This window comes from Macrobrachium rosenbergii, chromosome 3, assembly GCF_040412425.1.
Source record: "Macrobrachium rosenbergii isolate ZJJX-2024 chromosome 3, ASM4041242v1, whole genome shotgun sequence".
Taxonomy (NCBI): Eukaryota; Metazoa; Arthropoda; class Malacostraca; order Decapoda; family Palaemonidae; genus Macrobrachium; species Macrobrachium rosenbergii.
In genome coordinates this window covers 62689532-62712333 of record NC_089743.1, presented here as the reverse complement: position 1 = coordinate 62712333, position 22802 = coordinate 62689532, and the positions used below count along the sequence as shown (strand labels likewise).

The 22802-nt window shown below is 36.2% G+C and overlaps 1 protein-coding gene across 6 annotated transcripts in view; it reads right to left on the bottom strand.

Annotated features, from left to right (window-relative positions):
* Positions 1-1216: 1216 nt before the first annotated feature.
* The window catches only part of Spt6 (transcription elongation factor Spt6), a 62443-nt gene continuing 40857 nt past the window's right edge, over positions 1217-22802 (bottom strand). For 3 of the 6 annotated variants that reach the window (XM_067134309.1, XM_067134301.1, XM_067134268.1), the window contains exons 5-13: positions 19746-19974; positions 18095-18219; positions 17761-17973; positions 15650-15832; positions 12177-12319; positions 10588-10738; positions 10046-10469; positions 6763-6892; positions 1217-6537 (exon numbers count right to left, since the gene is read on the bottom strand). In XM_067134309.1, coding sequence (XP_066990410.1) covers positions 3000-6537; positions 6763-6892; positions 10046-10469; positions 10588-10738; positions 12177-12319; positions 15650-15832; positions 17761-17973; positions 18095-18219; positions 19746-19974 — 5136 coding nt within the window. In that variant the 3' untranslated portion in view covers positions 1217-2999. The remainder of the gene's footprint in view (positions 6538-6762; positions 6893-10045; positions 10470-10587; positions 10739-12176; positions 12320-15649; positions 15833-17760; positions 17974-18094; positions 18220-19745; positions 19975-22802) is intronic. The other 3 variants (XM_067134275.1, XM_067134292.1, XM_067134284.1) reach the window with 1 other exon arrangement.

Here is a 22802-nt window from a genome sequence, read left to right as displayed (position 1 = left end):
CGTTCATATGATCGGAAACGAGGTAGTCTCACCTTTTCTTTTCTTACAATAAATCACACTGATCTCTTTGCCCTATCATTGTTTTGACTTTTGGTTTTGGTAGCGAAGCATTGTTGAATGATTCCCTCTTTAATGCTAAGCTGTTTACTCTATTTTTTGTCATTCCGACTTAGTTATATCAAGAGCTTCATACAGATTCTGAACTGAAATACATTCTCGTCTTTTGTGATTGTGGTTTGTCGAGCTTTCACTTGTTCTGTTATTAGTTAACAATTTTTCCAGCTTCTTTTAGTTAACATTACCGATATATTTTATGATGAATCACATATCTTTGACTTTGTCTAATTTCAACTCGTCCTCATTGGCAAATAAAATAACCACACACTGCACAATTCATTGTGCTGTTCAATTACTAAATAATGTAGCCTACAGTTTTAATCACCAAAAAGTGTTCGGAATTTGTCAGTTCTCAACCACTTTTTTCATTTAGTTTATAAAAAGTTTTTAATGATACATCTGATTCTATTCCCGGCCTGTCCCCCCGCCTCGGCCTACCTTGGGGGGTCACTGACAAGATCATAAACACCATGCTCCTAGTGTCTGGAAGGCTGTAAGCGGTTTGATATAAGCCTACAACTTTAATCTCAGTCATCTTTGTTAACTGCTTGAATACAAAATAAGTCATCTTTGTTAACTGCTTGAATACAAAATAGCCTGGCTATTTATCTTAGGCAGTTATATGAATCTGAATAATTACATGAATGAAATACCTTATTAATTTCCTGATGAACTCAAAGCCAAACAAGTGGGCAACAGTCTGACCTTGGGGGTGTCCCAAACCAAGTATCATAAGTCATTCTTTCATTTTGCGTCATCTAGAATGATCTTGGCAGTAAAATGTGTTATCATTATTATTGTTGTTGTTATTATTAAAAACCTACACACATTCACATGAAACAGAATCCATTTATGTTATATTTGTGAAAAACAACTGAAAATATTAAACAGGGGTCAGTTAACACAAATATTTACATAAAAAATGGTAATGTTGTAATACTTTGGTTTGTTGCATGAGTGTATGCATGTGTGTGTTACCAACAAGTAATAACATTAATATTGAAAACCTGCAACAATCTATGTGGTGGTGAAAAAATATTCCATACACTTGCTACCCCAGAAATTCAGTAAGACTAAATGTTCAATATAAAAGACCAACATTTCCAATAGTTTTTATTCATTATGGTTCAGATCACAGAAGCTTAGTGAACATGGAGCAACTTACTCTGCATTTATGGGGAGCACATAATACTTAGCAAAATTTTAATAAGGAGAAACCAATTACAAAGGTATGGTATTAAAAATGGTAAGCACTTACATATACTGTATAAGGAAATTTAAACTCTACCTGGAAGGAGTCCTATCTTAATGTCTTAAAAAATGTTTTGTGCTTATATACATGATTTTCTTCTGTCTGCCAATTTAATAAAGTATGAATACAAGTTGGAATGCACCTTACAGTACTTTCATAAAGTCTAATTGAAAAATGAATCACAAGTGACCTGAATGTGTTGCATTCCACTCATTTTTCAGTTTTCTTACCCAATCTGTTTCAGTATATCTTAAAAAACCAATTACCAAACATTTCTCTGCTGAAACTCTCTCCACATCTATTCAACCACAATTTCTCAATGACTTTCTCATTATTATATGTATGGCAAAAATAAAAATAAAAGATTTCAGTGGAAAAATTAGCTGTAGATTTTCCTCAGCATGAGACACAAAGTGAGAAAATTATCCATCAAAGATTGGCAAAGACTTTTTACTGCCAGTCACATCTTGCGCTGAGACCAAATTATCCATCAAAGATTGGCAAAGACTTTCTATTGCCAGTCACATCTTGCGCTTAGACCAAGAAATTATCCTTACTTCCTGAGAAATTTCTGTACAGGACCTGAGATCATAATTTTAAAACCTACCCCAAGTTCTACTTAAAACAAAAACACTGGTCACAGATTCTTCAATTTCTTGAAGCATTTAAAGTTCAAATACAAAATATCTTATTTATAAAATGATATCATCCCAAATATAATTTCCAAAAGGATTAACCAGACTCGTGTTTTTTAAGCAGTTTAAGATGGGGATCAATATGCAACAATATATCTATCATGAACCCTTTATATAAATTTTGAGCTCTTTCTAAATGTGACACAGTGACCCCTTCACAAACTGTTAAATGCTATTGGTGCTGTACAAAACTTGTAACAGAAACAAGCATTAGCTGTCATTGATAATTTTCCACAAGTATGTTACAAAAGCCCAAAATTTCTATCCTGTATTTATATCACAATGTAACCGAGCTGGCATGTTGGCATACCCTTCAACCACAGCAGGCCTGCACAGGCTTCAACTTTCTAATATGACTTACATGGACTCCACTGAAAACTGACACTACTCCCAAAGAGCTAACAAAATTACCCTAAACTAGTGCAGACTATACAAGGTAAGTTTACATAATTAGAGAATGTCATACACAATAAAATAAACCCACATTTAATAATCTTCATATACAGTATTACACTTTTATCCAAATGGGTATTACCACTCAACTGGATAGTATGTGTAAGCATGTAGTTTCTCGCAATGCAGTTCAAGCAGTTAGCTGTACAGGTCAGATCTAAAACACTAATGACGAAAACTATTTTTCCACCTGCTAAAAAATGATATTCTCGTGATAGTATTGTAAAGTATTTTCCTTCCAGCTACACAGAGTTCTGGGATAATTAACAAATACAAAAACAAGGAAAGACATGAATGGTTATAATTCAAGAAAAGGAATAACACCATTCTTCAGCAAGTTCCCACTTACAAAGAAAGCCAACTTAATGATCCAACATGATTTATTTTACAAAAAGAATTGAATATTATAACATGCTCAACATGTACAGCAATTTGCATGAAATAAAAAGCATGGCCTGAAAACCATTAAGTATATTTCTGATCTACTCATCGTAAAGAGGTGTTTGGTCACCACCGATACTCATGTTAGTTGGAGAATGGATAGTTTTAGGGGTTGAGCGAGCAGAATTTGCCCTAGGATTATCATAATCATGGTATGATCTTGGTGTACGATCCCCATATCTTGGTGTGTGACGACCAGCACTTTCAGAATATCCAGAGCTTGACTGATACCTACTATCACGAGGCTCCATATAACGTGGCGTAGTTCTACCAGCATCATGATGTCTGGGAGTCGTTCTTCCAACATTACTACTGCTGCCTCCTTTAGCCTGCACCCAAGCAGCTGCTGCCATTTTCCAATCCATTTGGTCTGAACGGGAGCTGGCAGAGGGCACTGACCGTGAATGTTGAGGAGTCATTCCACCAGATGGACGATGAGATGGAGTACGACTTCCAGGGTTATAGGATGGGGTCTGTGATCCTCCATACCGTGGAGTGTTAGATGGACCAGGCGTGGTATATGGTGTCATGAAAGGTGTTTGACCAGATGGCGTATAAGGTGTGTTGGCATAGTTAGAATATCCTTGCGAGAAGGCACCTGGAGTCTGGCCACCATATGGAGTATTTGTGGCTGCCTGGGAGAGATTATGCAACATGTGAGGATTGAGGTTCTGAGCCACTTTCTGAATTGTTGAAGGATCAACTGCCATGATGTTTGGAGTTGTTCCTGTCATGTAAGGTGTACGTGTTGATACCATACCTGGGGTTGTGGGAATGGCTCTACGGAAATTTATTTTAAACCACTTCAGAAGCCCAGCTAAGCTTGAGTATTGCAATTTTCCTCTAAACCTAAAACCTTCAGGATTGACAGTAACAAACTCATGTTTAACTACATCTCTAGGTAGATATGACAGCATAAACTTTCCTGGGAGATCTTTCCTGGCAGAGAAAACATAAGGTATGTTCTTTGGAGTTTTTTTCTTTTCCATAAACAACCACTCCTTTGCTTTATCCTTGTTGCCCATTATAGATTCCTTGTAGTATTTATATTCTAAAATCTGACGTACATTGCTTGCCATTGGTAAAATGTGTCTGGTAATGATTTCATCCAAGTCTTCAAACTCTTCACTGCCAATCCACAGCTTCTGACCCAAGGAGAAATCATTTTGTTTGTCCTGTTCTAAAATATCAATATGCTGACAAATACCATCGGTAACTTTCCACGTAGCTGTAAGGTGATCATTTCCCTTACTAGATGGCCTAATGATGACATCTCCCTGTTCAAGTTGTTGCATCACTTTTTCTGCTTCATTGTAATCGATATTACGGAAGGCAGGATGAGCAATGACACGTTTCTGATATTGGGTTTTCCTTTTCTCTTTCTTTTGTCTATCAACATTTGTATCTTCCTCTTCTAAATGAAGGTCATAGTATGGGTCTTTTGGTGCTTTCCACTTGTTGTCACGATCCTGCAAATCTGACGTACGTGAAGTAAGTTCAACTGAAAACTTTTCAGGATCAATTTTCATGATACGACATAAAACAAGACCCCTTCTTTTTACTCTTTCAGCAGGATTAGTGACAGTCTTATCAGACAAATTTTTTATGTTGATAAAACCAGAAATCCCATTATCTAGACGCACTCTTATACCTATTGCTTGACCTGGACAGTCTCCCGCATCAAAATGATTCCATACTTCACTGAGTTCTGGAAAGTCATTCTTTAAACAGAAGGGGCATTGCCAGAGGCCGGTATCTTCGTTTCTGACTGGATTGGCATTGTCAAGTTGATCTCCACGTGGTTTTCTATGAAGAAAGTTAGTAACTGTCACTTGCACTAACTTCCCAACATAGAAGGTCTCAGGTGACTCTTTAGTCAGCATATTAAAAACTTCATCTGCAGTTGGTGATTGATAAGGAGTTCGGAAGTCTTTGTATCTATAATTCAACTCATGCCTGATATCATATAAGGTGGTGTTTTTCTTGCCAAAGCCCTGATTCTGAAGTTCTGTAGCAAAGGCTTCCAGGTCAAGTTCACTAAGGCGGTCGGGAGTTTCCAAAATTTCTTCTAGAGCTTCAGCTGGTTTGCCTTCTTCATCTTCATACTCTAAGGCATCTACAGCCATCTTTCTAGCCCAGTCGTAGGCTTCTGGGTGAATTCTCGTAGAATCTAGAACTTCAATATAATTTTCACTGTCACCCAAGGCATTTGTGTCAATCTTTATAAAACCTGCACAGTTAATAAATACTTTTGGACCCATATGGAAGTTCACAACCAATTGATTTCTGTTTTCAAGACGCTGGTTATTCTGCTTCATTGTCTTCAAGAGAAGATTTGCCTTTCGTGGACCTAACCCACAAATGAATTGCACCAGATTTTGTGTGTAAGGATACGCCACAGCACGATTCAAATCTACACCAACTTCATTTGTGCGATTAACAAATTCTATGTACAGTGCATCCAGAAGTTCAGCTTCTGTTATCTGTGACTGCAGAGGATGGAACTTTAAATTGAGCAACTCATCATCTGGATTACAAAGCTGTGAGAATTCAATCAATGGGTCTTGAACCCTGCGACCAATAGATATTGCCTGGCGAAGTAGAGGAGGATAATCAAGGAAGTCTGCTTCACCCTTCTTGGATATGGAATAAATATCAGCTAAGTCATTATCAATAATCTCAACATTTATTTTAGGGAATTGTTCCTGCTCTTCTAAATCTTTCAGAATTTGTACCAAATCCTCCTGCACCATCAGAGCTTCTCGAGACTCGCCACTTACTGCAACAACATGTGGCTTCCGGCGCATTATAAAATCTTGTATTCTACGGATGTCATTTTCCTTGGCCATGGCATCTCGTTCATTGTAAGCATCACGTCGTTTGAGCAAGTGAGGGAGACGAATGTACTCACAACAATCGCCATCTATGTCAATACAGCTACCAAAGGCAGCCTGGGACAAATCTGGAACATAGGCAATTGAAAACACACGGAACCCTTTTGAAGTATCCCAGTCATCTTCATCTTCATCTGTAAAATCACCAGGGTTGTAAGGACCTACTTTGATCCAGTTGTAAAGTTTACTGCAACATTGTTCAATAACATGAAGTTTTGCTTCCTCTAACAATCGCTGGGAAAGCTCTCTTTTCAAGTCCTCAATAACACGCTTACAGGCAAAAGTTACAGCTCTACCTCTCAATTCATTCCAATCCTGTACTATTTTAGAAAATTCATCTCGATAATAAAGCTGCTTAAGTTCATCTAAATAATTCCTCGAAGTGTTGCCTTCCACAGTATCAGCAAAGGAAACTGTTACTAGCTTGTCTTCAACACCACACTTAAGGCGTAGGAACTGGTCTCCTTGTAAATCTGTCACAGGTTTGCTAGTAACATATTTAAGTGAATACAAAGGATGATGTTCATCTATCAACTTCTTGCCATGAGGAGTTGGTCTGATATTGATTTTGGCCCTTTCAAAATAGGTCTCGCGTATACTTCTTCGCACTAAAGGTTCACAAGCCAACTGCCAACCAACCATCCTGACAGCAGCTTCAAGCACTCTTTCTGGAGTACTACACATCCTGAAACAAATATAAATACAAGTGTTGACAGCAAAAATGAGAAACACCAAGTAGTAATTGATTCAGAACTAAATTTTTTGAGAATGATTAGACCCAAATCAAAATGGCTTAAAGAGGACATCTAAACCATGACAAGTAAATGCTTTACCAAAATGAGAGTTCCAATTTTAAAACAATGTGAAATTACGTCAAATTACAAAAGACAGCTGGCTGTCTGATACTTACTTATTAATATATTTTTCTGCTTCCTTCAAAGGCTCCTCCTGACACTGTTCAACATCATAACGTTGATAACTGTCTCGAACATTATGACTGTACTGTTCAGGAGTGAGACCAAACTTTTTGGCCAAACTGTCTGCAAAATATAGATGAACAAGGTTCATATCAATAAAACAGGGCAAATGTATAGGCTTGAGATATGTGATGATGATCACAGATCACTGATTACTAGGAAAATTGTAATTAAAGTTAATTCTGTAACGGAGGTGTCTAACCTATTAATAACATAAAGAATCCTCATTTCCAGATGTTAAAGTCTCCAGTAATAAAATTTACTCAATTACACTAAAGCAGAGATTTTAATCTTGAAATACAGTAGTGAGATTACAGCTTTTTCCTCCAATATACCAGCTAGTATTGTCAGGCATTATCGTCACAATTCTTCATATTTAATAATGGTATGGAAGGACAAAAATGTACATACATCTATCAGCCTTTTGTCCTACAATTTGGCCCTCAGTCCAGGTCACCTGTACATACTTCAATACATCATTTTTTGGACAATTTTTTCTATAAAACCCCATCACCTAAAATTAGCCAGCATTCATGTCTTCAAAATGTTCACATGCATGAATTACCCTTGGGAAAACAGTTGTACTGCATAAGCATGAGAGGATCCAACAGTCTCCTGTAAGAAACACCTTCTCTCATGTCATCTCAACTATGAACTGAAAGAAATAGAGGGACTGGGAAGAGAGTTATTCCATCATTTGTTTTTCATTTAAGGAACAAATTAAATTTTAAAAAATTGACCTTTTTTCACAAAAACCCATAACTACAAAAGCTCCCCAGAATGTTTCTCTACATGAAACATGTAGGGATCTGAGTGAGAATTCTTGGGAGTGATACCGGCATCCCAACTAATGTCTTTCAAAGCTTCAAAAAGGAGAATGCAACTCTGATTTGCTAAGTTCACTTTAGCTGAAGCCTCTATAGAGAATGTCACACCCTGAGAACCCTTCATGTAAACACAGTATCTTTTAACCCTCTTGAGTGGGAGTATAAACAAAATACTGCAGGACCAAGTAAGTGGTCTTCTGCATAATGGTATGGTACTAGGAAGTTGGAAAAACAAAAGAACAGATATCATGTATCCAAGACCAATCTGTAACCTTTCTTGAAAAAAAGGCTGCAAACACTATACAGTGATGCCTATTCAAGACAAAGATATCCCACACATTAATGGGTCGAGAAGATGGGAGAGTTCAATGTTCTTCCTCCTGTCTCCAAAAACCTTCAAACTTTAGAGAGATACTATCATGATAAAGCTTTGATCTGAGGAAAACCAGAGACCAATTACACAACTTCTGCTTCTAGAGCCAAGAAACAAACCCTTCTGCATGTAGGGGGCATGTCTTGGCATCCTCTGGGGTGCAAATATTTTCCCTGCTGTGTAAGAGGCTGGGGAACTAGCTTGGAAGAGCAACTGGAGGGATTCTCCACTCTGAATATCAGAGAATCTACCATCTCCATCACAGGTCATGCAAGCTGAGACCAAGGTAACTGAGAAGACAAAGAGGACACCACGACAAACTCCCAGGCGCACTCAACAGCGGACATGTGTGCTGAGGAGTAGCCCTGGTCACTTCTTCAGGGCCATTCTGCTTATGAATGCATCCAATGACTTCATTATAGTGCCTCCAGGCAACCAGGGACTTACCATGAGCGGACACACAAATGGAGATTGATCACAAGCAGGCTAATGTACAGACCCACTTGCCTCCATGAAAGGGGTGCTGAAATCATCATCACTCTTAGCAGAAGAATGATGGCCATGAGAAGGCTTCCAAGCCTCCTTCCTAAGCTTCTGCAGGTCAATGAATGGAGAAGACGGGAAGGAAAGTAAGAAGGTGGCAGAAGAGGGAGCATAAAGATGACAGGGAACAGGAGGAGGAAGAGGAGGAGGGGGGTGAAGCATGAGTGGTTCTTTGTCCTCCTAAGGGCACATTCAGCAAGGCTGGAATCAAAGCAGGCATCCCTGAATGAGAACAGGAGCTGCTAGGGAGTCTACAACAAGTCATAGAAACTGCAGCAATGCTGGTGTGCACAGTCTTAGTTAGAGAACCAATTGCCAAGGCAGTGAGATCCACTAAGACTGATGCAGGTGAAGATCTTTTGGCCAAAGCCAAAGTTTCAGGGAGGAGTACATGAAGGGGTCTCTCAGAATACCCAAAGCCTTATGCAGTTCCTTTGTCACCTGGGGATGCCTCAAACCGATCAACACAGATGGAGGAACCAAAGTGGGGGTGGATACTGGCACTGCACTGACCCAGTTTCCAGCCAGGAGGAAATGGAGTGGATTCCCATCCAGTCTACACATACCCTCCTAGGACTGAACAAAGAGAGAAGACCATCCCAACTGCAGGAACATGGGTTACAGCCAGTGAAGTGCAGGAAGGAGCAAGAGAGAAAGGCAGTGTATTCCCTCTGAAGACACCAATGGTGTTTTCCTCGTCTTCCTTTGTCTTGACCTATACTTCTTCCACTCGAGAGGTGACCAAGAGAGGCGCAGTTAAGAGACAGTGTACGCTCCTGACCTCTACAAAAAACCAGCAAGTCAACGGATATATAGGAAATGAACCTCGCAAACACATACACATACATGCCCTGGCTCCTACACTCATCATTCTTTGAAGGAAAAGTGTCAGAAATAATTTTTATCATAGACATCGACAGTCAACAAACAAGCCAGAGTCAGTAACCTTTCAAACCAAAAAAGTACAAAAAATTCAACAAATCTTCAACAAATGTCAACAAGAGTAAAGCAGAAAAGTGTATAAAGCAAGGTGGCTGAAAAAAGAAAGGACTCGGTTTTTAAAGCGAGCAAGTGGCTTCTCACTCACATACCACTAGTTAACTAACATATTACCAAGCCTCAACAACCAGACCAAATCTCACCAAAGGTTTACCCACATAAAAGTTGAAGGTTTGTATTCTTGTATGAACACTGTAGATGGAACACTGCAAAAGAAAAAACTGTCCTGTTTACAGCTTGATGGCTGTGGGTAATACAAAGTTAGTTTCATGTCATTACTGAATAAATCCAGCATTGACTGGAAACATGTTATATTACACTCAAAAACACTGAAATAGGATGGTCGACACGCATTCAGGAATAATCATTTACGTCACATATAATACTACAGCTTGCACCCATCAACTCTTTATCCAATGTAACTTCCCAAAATTCCTATTATCCATAATTAACAAGTAAAAATTGCATACTTACCAATACCTGCTCTTCTTAATAATTCATACTCATGACGACGAACTGCCTTCTTCAAATCCTCTGCATCTTCTTCTGGCTCCTGGACTTCATCTTCAACTTCCTCCTCAACCTCTGTCTCCACTTCTTCCTCTGATTCTGTATCATCATCATCATCATCATCTTTTGATTTGCCTTTCTTGGTGCTGTCCACATCATTTTCTTCTCCTTCCTTATCTTCTTTATCCTTCTCCACATCTTCTTCACTCTTTTCTTTGTCAGCACCATCTTCAGATTTCTCTTTATCTTCATCCTTTTCTTTATCTCCTGATTCTCCGTCTGCCTCGGAACTTTCTTTTTCCTTGTCTTTTTCCACTTCATCTTCATCATCATCCTCTATGATTAAGTTCTTCTTTTTCTTCTTTTTTCTTTTGACTTTTTTCATTACCTGGGGAGGTTTAGAGTGCATGAGATTTTCAATAAAAGTATTATAAACTTCTATAACTGGCTTGACAATTTCCATAAACATTAAGGGTAAACAAAACTTAAAAAATTTGATGACAAACCTTAATTGTTCTTGTTACTCGAGTTGTACTACTCTTTTCTTTCTGTTTTGCCTTGATGTGTGCCCGCATTTCAGTTTGGTCCTTCCCATAATACAAGAGAAACTGTTTGTAGCAATCATTGAATTGCTCTGATGTCTCAATTTCCTCTATCCTGAAAACACAGGAGGAAATAAAGGATAAAATAAGCACAAGATGAAGTTGATGTACAGTAATTACAAGAAACATACTTTAACATGGGTTATCATTAAATTGAAAAAGACAAAAATACAGTAAACTCTCAATGGCCTTGCAACAGTTAAGTCATGACAGTGGGCAGTCAAACATGCTGACTTATAAATCTTTTGATTAAACCTAGTGCATGTTGAAGTGCTTTCCAAAGATGTCATTTTCAACCAACTTTTGCCTATAAGATACCACTCAGGCTATCTACCAGCACCACACCAATAAATATACTTCTAATCATTAAAAAATCATCATATTAGAAATTACTAAAATTAAATCCCATGAAAAGGGGCATATTTTCTTGTCACATACAGAAAACACCAATTGGAATACTTCAGAGAAATCAGTTATAAGATAAAAAAAAAAAAAAAAAAAAAACTCAAGGTGCAAAAGTCTGTTTCAGTAGAACATCCTATTCCCCTTAGAATACTTTGTGCATTTCCTTTGATCAAGCAATTTATGGGTCATCAACCATCCCAACAACGAGGGAAGACTGAAGATCTGGGAAAGCACTAAAGTTGACAAAGAGGTGCAATTCCTTAAACCTGATCTCCCATCTCCAGTGCAAGAATAACTATGTTCTCCATTTTCTGAACCAATGAGGTCCCATAATAATTAAGATGAAAATCCTAGCATCAGCAAAACAGAAAAGCTACTACAAACGTACATCAGCAAGAACAAGCCATGTTCACGTGCTCAAAATAGCTTTTAATTTACACATAGTACAAAGCCAAAAAATTTACATCAACTTGTGTCAAAAGAGTGTTGTAATATTATATAATCCAGTTAGTTTATGTGAAAACCAAATTATTTCCAGAATCTAAAGTTTGTTTTATATTCATATGAAACCAAAATATGTCTGCTTGCCAAAATATGTCTGCTTGTTATGAATTATTTTTAACCATAATTGTTTTTTAGTGGCTTCACTATTAATTCTGTGATCATTTCAGGTGCACTGATTCAAGGTGAGTCTAAAATTTTTTATTTCTGTGGCACTTTTTAAAATCTGCAAATGTTTGAATTCTTCCCAAAAATGTTTGGAAAGATTGGGACATGAGTGTGGGCCATTCACCTGAGTTTTTTTATGCCAGTCCAAAGTCACCCCTAGGGTGTCCAGGTTCACCCAGAGGTAGGGACATTTTCAGACACCATGTACAGTATACATTATCATAAAACAGAAAATGACTACAAGATACAAAATACAGACAAGGGGTAAAAGAATAGAAAAAATAAAATGCATCTAAATCTGCCCAAGGTTACAGTACAATATAGCCCCAGCTTACATAAGCTCATATTTACATACATTTTCAACTGACATTATTTTTGGCAAAATAGTGATTATTTAAATGATAACAGGCCCAGCTTACTTCTCAATATCTTCTTCACTCAGCATACGGAAAGAATCTGGTAACGGAGCATCAAGGTCTTTCATAATAATGTCTCCTTGGTACTCTGACATCTTCTGGAAAGTAGTTCGAAGATTTTCCTTCCGACGTTGCAACTGGCACCACTGGAAGATAAACAATAGCAGGACATCATTCTCTGCACCTTCTAAATGACAGCTAAAACTTCCATACTCTAATTTTTTTTAACCACTAATGAAAAATGGATAAAAATGGGAAAAAAACAAAATGTATATTGAAACAACATAAAATAAAATCCATCTCAGATAAGTCAATATTGAAACTACTTTCTTGCCAAGGCCAATATCTATCTATAACACTTACTAAATGAATATTTAAAATAATCTGACTTGAAGACTTGATGTTACCCAAGAAAAAACATAAGTCCTTGGGCTTTTATTGAATATCACAGAATCATAAGTATACAAAAGTTTTAAAAAAAGATTAAATAATTAACTAAATTCTGAGAGCAATGACTACTTATTGCAGGACAGCTACATATAGAAAGTTACTGCCTAGTGACTAATCACGCTTCAATAAAGTTCATAATCAAACTCTTTCATTTAATATGTCATCTGAGAACTGCCCCTACTCTTCCTTTATTTCAATCATATTAATAATATATAATAATAATAAAAACTATTACTATTATTATTATATTATTATTATTGTTGTTGTTGTTTATCAATTGACTGAATAATTAAATTTTATTTGGTTATATCTTTCCTATTTATCTATTGAGGTTCCTTCCCTTTAGAGTCACATCAAGTTTTCCTTTGATCTTCTGTCACTAATAGCATTACTAATACCAAACGTGATTTCAATTGCAAATACATACCACAACAGCTTTTGGGATATAAAAACATTTTGTATGCTATGATGAATAATGTGGAAACTACAAAAAATAAAATAACTCTTGAAAAGAATAATCCTACATTACCCACACGTTTCTAAGTGTATCATTGGTTCGTGACAAGTTGACAACTAAATGTTTAATTTAGTTTTGTCAAAGAATTTCCTATCTGAAGCTAAGTTAACCTAAGGAAGAGTCCCAATGATACCATGGATGTAATTAGAAATACTACAGAAAAATAAATATTTGGACACAAAAAGTAACATTATTAGTATAGAATAGAACACTTTTAAAAAGGAAAAGATGCATACACAATTCTGTAGTATAAATTTAAAATACGTTAATTAGACAAAATATCCACTAACTCTTGGTTAACTGTAAAAATGAATCACCTGGCTACTTTACTTCAATGCCCAATAAAAAAATATATTGGTCTTGTCTGATGTCACAGCAAGATTATGGATTTTTATTACTTTGAAATTTGGAATGCCTTCTATCTATGAAGAACTTCTACTACTTTCTGCTGACCTATAATATGCATATTGTACAAACAAGCACTCTCCACTCTCTGCCCAACTAATCTATCCAAGTTGAATAATACATTAGCCTGAAGTGCTTAAATATCTAATCATTTATAAAAATATGTTCATACATAACCATTAGCCCAAATTTGTTATCTTCATATACCCCAGACACTCAAGTTTTTCAAACAACATGAGTTCATGTAGTGCAATGTTATGAAACCAGTGAGGCAGAGGAGCTCAATATTCAAAGATAATTAGTTTGTATATGAAAGAAGTAAAAAATGCGCCGAAGTTTCTTCGGCGCAATCAATTCTGTACAGCATATAATCAAGGCCACCAAAAATAGATCCATCTTTCAGTGGTCTCGGTATAATGCTGTATGAGCTGATTCCCATGAAACTTTCAACCATAGCCCAGTGGTGGCCTGTCCTATAGCATTGCCAGATGCACGATCATGGCTAACTTTAACCTTAAATAAAATAAAAACTACTGAGGTTAAAGGACTGCAATTTGTTATGTTTGATGACTGGAAAGTGGATGATCAACATACCAATTTGTAGCCCTCTAGCCTCAGTAGTTTTTAAGATCTGAGGACAGACAGCAAAAGTGCAGATGGACAAGGCCACCTCAATAGTTTTCTTTTACAGAAAACTAAAATTGTTACGATGAAACAAGTTTTTATGCATAAACAATTATTGAAAAATCACACATGTATTTCTCCTAAGTATAAAAACCAGGGCCATTTACGTACCGATGTTCCTGAGCACAAGCTGGAATAGGTCACTGAAACTCTGTAACAAGATAGTTAACTTGTGGTAAATCTAGCTGTCATTAAGCACTTTTCCCTTTGGCATTAGAAACTGCACAGGGTGGTTGAGGCTGATTATGATAAAAGGCTCTGGTTTGTATACCTAGTAATAGCAAAAATCACTTGAAAAATTTTTGATTTGCTCCTGAAGGAACACAAACCAATGCTTTACTGTACATAAGAAACCACTCCTTAGTCTCTCAAATGGTCAGCAAGTTTAATTTCCATCTAGAAATGCCATGCTCCTGGTCACAATTGTGAAGAGGAAAAATGACTTCTGTAACCTTCTATACAGTCTGGCATAAGGATGCAAGACTGATAGGACACTGAGCTATTGTGAGATGTTCCCGAACTCTCACTCTAGATAGGGTAACCAAAGTTGGAAGGCACTTAATAACTTGGTCAATCTTGAACTGAAGGATTCCGATAACAGTTTAACCCTTCTTAAAAAGGAGAGCAGAGGGAGTCAGACCTTATGAGCCAAAGCTCTAAGACAGAGATAGGATATCTGACAGTGTAGTCTATACCTGAATCCTAGCCTGTCCATCACTTGACCTGACTGCTGTCTTGTAGAGGAAGGAAGAATGGAAGAGAGGGACAGTCACTAGCCCATTCAATCTCAAGTGGGAAACTTTTTTGTTAGGGAGGAGCTTGGCAAGTGTTACAATATGAGTTCAAGAAGTTCCTAAATACAGAAGGGTATCAGCAAAATGAGATCATGTTAAGCCTGAATCAATGGTTCAAAGAGAGGTTAAGCAAAACTTGCCATGACTAACAAAGGACCCCATCTTGGGTCTAATCTTCATCTACAGGACCACAGCCATGCAGCGATCAGTGACTAATGAAAGAGCAAACCTAGGTTCTATGTGGAAGGGCAACAGCTCTTTTCATGATTTGGGGAAAAAAAGAGGAAATGAACCAAACTGGCAGCTGGGAACTGATGAATCTGTGCATGAAGTGCAAAGCCTTCTTAATACTGTTATTTTAAATCAGAGAACTCATGTCAAGGACCATTTTATAACAAATGAAATGGGAAATACTAGTAATGTATGTTATAAATCAAACTTTTCAAGAAAATGTATACGGTACATTTTTATTAATGCTCTAAAATACCACATTGTCCAAATTAACTTACAATAATATCTCTGATGAAGTAACAATGAACAAGGATATAACAAATTGGTACACTGATATATATCAAATTTATATAGAAGAAAGCAATCAAATACTTCTGTACATTTACTGCAATTACCTTTTCATCCCAACGATAGACTTTCCAGAGATCATGGATATTCAATTCTGGCTGGACTTCCTCTTTCCTATAGAATGCAATAAAAGGGACTTCACACGTAGAATTTCTCATCAAATCCAGGGCATTGTAGATCTTTTTTATCATGTTGAAATCACGACGATGCCGGCGTTCTTCCCGTCCCTCCTAAGACACAAAATTAAAAATAACAAAGTTATTTTACAGGTTTCCAGCAGTATCTCAAATTGGGGGGCCTGGCTTTCTGGTTAGTAACAAGAAACTATATTATAGCCTGCACTTGAATTTATACATATCTTGTGGCTGACCGCAATTCCACACAATTCTAAACTTAAACAAACCTGTACTTTACACTTTATATTCAAGTTAGATTTGTCTAAAAATTTATCACACCTCAATTGGCAACATAGCAAAAAGTAATCTTAACAATGTAGCTGATATATAATTAAGTCCATTAAATGGAGGTATTACTGCTTATTTTGTATGTTTAGCCTACATGAATTATAGAGGCAAGAATTTTCATGTTTGCAGTAGCCTAACAAACACCTTATGATGTTGAAGCCTTCATTAAGCAATGATACTAATCAATAAAATTCAGATCTTGAATAGACTTCACATTCATATAGCCTATTAATTACCCTTCAAAGCAGGTATACATGCAATGAAAAATCAGAATATAAATGTGGTAACATTCAGGCTTTTAAACACAAAAATTAGCAATAAGGACTAAAACAGCAGAATAACTCGAGACACTGAAGAAAGTAAATGATTCTAATGATTTTAAAATTACCATCTTACAAAAGTATTCATTGTTAATACAAAATGAGCAGAACCTTGCCTGCAGAATGAAACAAGAAAGACACATAATGGTACATATAGGTATAAATAACGCTAGATAATGAAAAATTCTGACAGAGTATATATTATAAACTAAAACTAAAAACCAAATTGTTCCTTTAATTTCCAGTTATTAAAACTTGCCTACTCCTGTCTGCCCCAGAACTGTAATAAGCAATATATTACTTTGTCTGCCAACTGGGAAGTTGCTATTCTATGATCCTCACTAAAACAAAATACTTGTACTTCGCGAATGTTAAAAAACCAAACAAACAGGTCAAACTGAAAAATTAAAAATAGCCACAAATGACAAATTACTGCGTCATAAGTGACTCTAAAGTCGAATTTGAGATAATGCGTTAGAAGGTCATTTATGATCCAAAGATTAAAACAGTAATACAGTACTGCATAATAAATCAAGAACATAATATTACTTCACCAAGATTTTTATAAAACAGAGAAATTAAGAGGATTTGCATTCGGAATTGCATTCTAAATAGCATGACAAATTTTATGTGCAGTTAGCAATACTCTCATGATTTATGGCTAAGTACACCATATTGATTTTCATAATCCATTTTGCATGGAACAGCATATTTCTTACTGTTAATTACACAACTGAACGAAACTTAAAACTTCTAAATTTTATTTTTAATAATTCTCTAATTTAAAAACAAGTGCTAGATTTTATGAAATTTATGTTGTTAACCCAAGCAAAGAGGCACTTTCAGCCATTCAGTATTTAAGATAGTGAAAAGAGGGAGCTGGGAATGGGGAAGTAAAAAGATCTAAAGGTGTAAATCAGAGAAAACTCAGATGCACCAAGTACTGTAGTAGTTAGTGGTTGGACAGCAAGATTTAAAGACAAGAAGCAGGAATGGAAGTGGGTGCAGCTAAGGATGTAAAGAATGCAGCATACACCATTTAGTAATGCCTGCACTGCACGTCTCATGGTGTACTAGCAGCGCTAACCCCTGCGGGGTAAATACAAGTGTGTTACAGCACTCCCAAGCAAAGGGCAAGGTTACCCGAATGGCAATGCTAACAGTTACTAGGAATGGAAACATTTTACACTCATTACAAGCTAAAGACTATAACAATATATTTTCCAGGGTGGAAAGAATTGAAAAAGGTACAACAGCCAACACTGGTGAGAGAGAGAGATAAATAGAGAGAGAGAGAGAAAATTATTTCATATTATACATAAAGTCTATAATTCTAAAAATGGGCTGACAAACCTTCCAAATATACTCTCTTACCTGATTAGAAATAAAAGGCTTATAGAAAGCATGATGATAAATCCATTTGGCCTCTTGATCAAGCTCCTTATCAGAAGCCCTATCATCTCCTTCATTCCTAGTTCGTGTTACTGGAATCTGTCTTAGCTGGAATCTTTCTGGTATGTCCAACTTCCTAATCTGCTGATCTTGATCAGTCAGATGGCCACGCTCCAATTCAATTGGCTCAAATACCTTTACGTGGATTGACAAATATGAGCATTATTAATATTCCTTCTTTATAGTGCTCATATAGCAGCAATGTTCAAAATAACATCACAGGTATTAACAATCAAATAAACTTCAAGACACTAACCTCATAGATCGACTTCTTCACTGTCTTTCTTTCCTTACGAGAGCGACGACGTTCCCTACCATCCTCATCATCATCTTCATAGTCTTCATCTTCATCCTCTTCGTCCTCTTCACCTTCCTCCCAGTCTACCAAAAAAATTTACTTACATTAAAATGTTAAACATAAAATCCTAAACAATTTTACACATAATAACCAAACATGTCTCTCCATTTCAAGGGCAAAATTACATTACCCTGTGAAAACTATAAGAGCAAGTCATGAGGCTACTAAATATTTATTCAAACCTCTACTTACGATAACTTGACTACTTAAATACACAGTTTAAACAACTATTGTAAAATAAAAAATAATAAAAATTCTAAATTTTAACAACTGGTTAAATGACAACTACTTCAGCTGGCATGATACCAGGTACAGAAAATGTACTTGCTACCTCATCACACAATAACGCACTGATGAGTACTGTATGAGGAAGATACCCATTGGAATAATATAAAAGAAATACTTAACCCTCTAAAGTTCAAGCAAAAGCATACAATAAAACCATACCTAAAAGTGAGTGTGTGAGCAGTAATCTATCAACAGTGAATTTGCGACTATTTATATTTTACACTCATGTTTGAATCTGAGACTGTATTTTACACTCATGTTAATCTATTTGAACAAATTTATTATTTCAAAATACACCATGAAACTCCTCTTCCTTTCTACCGGTCAATGCATCTTTGGCAGAATTCACTGATGTGAAAGGTACAGGAAACATTTACTGTCATATTCTAAGATAAATCAATACTGTATAGCACATTCATTTTCATTGTTTCAAGTTTACTAGTACAATATGTGATACCGTATGTAGATTCACTACTACAATCAGTTTCAAAATTACCACTCACTCCTAAATTCATCATTTCATGAGTACCACTCACCATCATTAACAACAGTTTTTATACTACTCTACTGCACATTCATATCTATGCAGCTTGGATATTTTGCTTTAATTTTAAATGGTTTTAATTATTTTTATTTAGCAGAGAAACAGTTGCTTACTATAAAATTGTTGAACAAAATTTATATACATGAATTCATAAACAGGAGGTGGAAATGGAGACTACTTTTGGGTTGCTCAAATCAAGTTTTTTTTTATTCAATGTCCATACTAAGAATTTTATTCTTCTATACAAGCATTTGACTGAAAAGGAATATGAAAAAAAAATAAATGTGAGTGTAAAACACTTAAACTGTTTGTACAGTAATCATGTACAGATGGATTAGAAAAAAAAAAATGAGGCATGGAGATTGCTTTTGGGTCATTTGTTCTATTTTGCTGTCTTTACTGAAAGTTTGTTTAACTTGAAACAGTAAAACCAAACACTGCAGTTTTTAATGCAGAGGGTGGAACTTCTTAGTTTACATACAATGCTGTCACAGTATATTCAATATATATATTATGCTGTCACAGTTTATTCAATTTATATATATTAGACTTAATAAAAACTACCCATCATAAATAGAAGGCAATCTGATTGTGAGAGAGAGGGATAGAGAGAGAATCAGTAGTGTTTACCACTTGTCTGTGTCAGATTGGTGTGTTCTATGGTTGAATTTAAATGAATGAAACCTTATAATCTAAAACAAAATGAGAGAGAGATACCTTCATACTGATCGAATTCTCCATAATCGAAGTCACAACCAAAAATGTCACGGGCAGCTTCCAGACCTTCGTCACCCAATCCTTTCCTTTTAGGCTTAGAGATGGGCTGTCCATCATCATCCACAATGAAGTTGCCCTCACCATCAGAATCTTCATCTTCTTCCTCCGAGGCGTATGTTTCGTGCTGCTGCGGTGCATGGGACCCTGTTCCACCTTCGTCCTCTTCCTCCTTGGCAAAAGGGACTCACTCACATATATATTCCCAAGACATAACTCACACATTTGATTTAGTTAGAAGAATCCGTAACATTTCACAAATACTGCAGACATAATGATGACTACAAAAGTGATCAATACAGGTTTACGATCTCTTATCCATAATTCTAAAAACTGAAAAGCTTTAAACACCAAAACATTTTTGGGAGAAAAGTAATCATTTGCAAATGTCCAACAGTACAACTATATAATAATAATGATTTAAATAAAAGTTGCTTTGCTTGCTGTACCCAATTAGAGTAATATTGCATTATTATAATACTGTTATTGTATTACAGAATATAAACACTGTGACCCTACACCATTTGCATTAAATATTGTTTACATTCTCAAAATCTCGGCTGACTGAGTACTACTGACATCTTCATTGCCATTACCTGTTAGAAACACAATTAGAAGATACTTTTTCTCGTAAATTAACAAAGATGGATTTAAAACATGCAGATTACTTGATTGTAAAAGCAGTAAGTGTAATTTTGCTAGTTCCAGACAATGTTTTCCTCTATTTCAGAATGTTTTGCAGCCTGCCCATTATTAGTTTTATTCAGCCGCAGCTGTAACCCGTGGCCAGGACCCACTTAGCAGCTTTAATTGAGTGGTATTTTTTCTTAAGACCTCCACTGCATGAAGGATGAATAAAATGTATTTTATTTTTACTTACGGGAGCAACCACTGAGATGGCAAGGTTTAACAATTTGACAACTTTACAAACACTTGAAAGTTACGGTAAATGACGTCAGCAATCAGCTATCTCTCGATTCAGTTTATGTCAATGTCAGCATAGGTTTTCAACCCTTCATCTGGAATTCTAAAACTGGAATTTTTCTTAGTGGAGAGAGAGAGAGAGAGAGAGAGAGAGAGAGAGAGAGAGAGAGAGAGAGATTCAGTTTATGTCAATGTCAGCATAGGTTTTCAACCCTTCATCTGGAATTCTAAAACTGGAATTTTTTCTTAGTGGAGAGAAGAGAGAGAGAGAGAGAGAGAGAGAGAGAGAGAGAGAGAGAGAGAGAGAGAGAGAGAGAGAATTCAGTTTATGTCAATGTCAGCATAGGTTTTCAACCCTTCATCTGGAATTCTAAAACTGGAATTTTTTCTTAGTGGAGGAAGAAACAGCATCAGAGAGAGAGAGAGAGAGAGAGAGAGAGAGAGAGAGAGAGAGAGAGAGAGAGAGAGAGAGAGAGAGAGAGAGAGAGAGAGAGAGAGAGAGAGAGAGAGAGACTAGGGGGGGAGCTAGCTAGCTAGCTTATTACTCAGGTTAATTTGTTACACCGACAGATATACTCGAACTGAGAATAATAATCATTTCAATAACAATACACTGTACTGTTATTTTACTGTATCCAATTATATTGCATGTATATTATTGTCATATCATCACATTACAAAATATGAACAAAGCGACCAAGAGCCATTTGTATTCTGCTTCCGTTTACATTCTCAGCATCACCTGACTGCATTTTACCGACACCACCACTACCATTAGTTGCTGAATGAAACTTAATTGAGAGATAAGTTTCTTTCGCAGTAAATTAAATGGAGTACATATGATTTTGCCAGTTTCAGACATTGCTTTTGCCTCCAAAACATTCTGCAGTCTGCTCATTATTCGTTTCTTCAGCCACAGTTACAACCTGCTGCTTAAATTAGTGGCATACTTTCTAAAGACTTTCTTCTCCACTGTGTGAAGGATGAATAAAAATATATTCTATTTTTATTTATAGAATTACATTGAAAATAAGCAAGATTTTAACAGGTCAACAACTGTAATGCAATTCTTTATAAACACGTGTTAGTTATGGTAACTTACATCGGCATACAGCCGCTTCTCGATTTGGTTGTTTATGTCAATTTTAAGAAATAGTCATGAATTCTTACAGACCCACTGAACTTTTGCTCCTAGGCCTATTAATTAGTTCAAAGCTAACTTAAATATTCCTTATCGGTGAAATCTACCTAAAATGAGCCAGGCATAGGAAGCACAGCCTAGTTTAATCTACCAAAAAAGAAACCTGCACATTAAGCATATCCTCAAGTAAACTACCGAATATGCATTTCTCACTGTGGTACACAATGCTATTTGTGATGAAATCATGTTTTTGGACAAAATTTCAAGGATACATGATACATGAGATCAGATGATACATTAGTATATACACAAATTATGGTTTTTTTATGCTGTATGTTTTTTATTAGTTTTATGGAGTGTTATTGTTGGAAATTAAACGTGCTTGTGTATTGAGGAGCAACCTTCAGTTCTGAAATCCAAAAAATCCAAAACCAAAACATAGCATGCCCCAAGGATTTTGGATAAGGGATTGTGAACCTGTAATAATAGCTAATCACTTATAAAATATACTTATGAACAACACAGGTGTATGTTATGAGATCAGTACTACACTACAAATTGTTAGAATGCTCCAGCATCCACACAAAACCATGCAACATGAACAACCTTTTGTTAAAAATATACAGTATATCTTAAAACACTGATCTTAATATTTAAAGTCCCATTTCCTATGTTACTAAACACAAGTTGACTCACTCTCAATATACCATTATCAACAATTAACTTGAAGAATGTCCTCCATTTCTTCCCAGCCATTTACATTACTTCTTCTCCCACCATGAAAACCAAAAGTTTTACTGTTGGCTTGCACTGATCTTATGTCAGAGGATTTCCCTTAAAAACATTCACCTCATTTTCTTGTCTGGCATAAGCTAATTTGCAGGAGGAACAAAATGTACTGTTCCTTCAGTTCCAGCTATTAGCCTATGGGTATA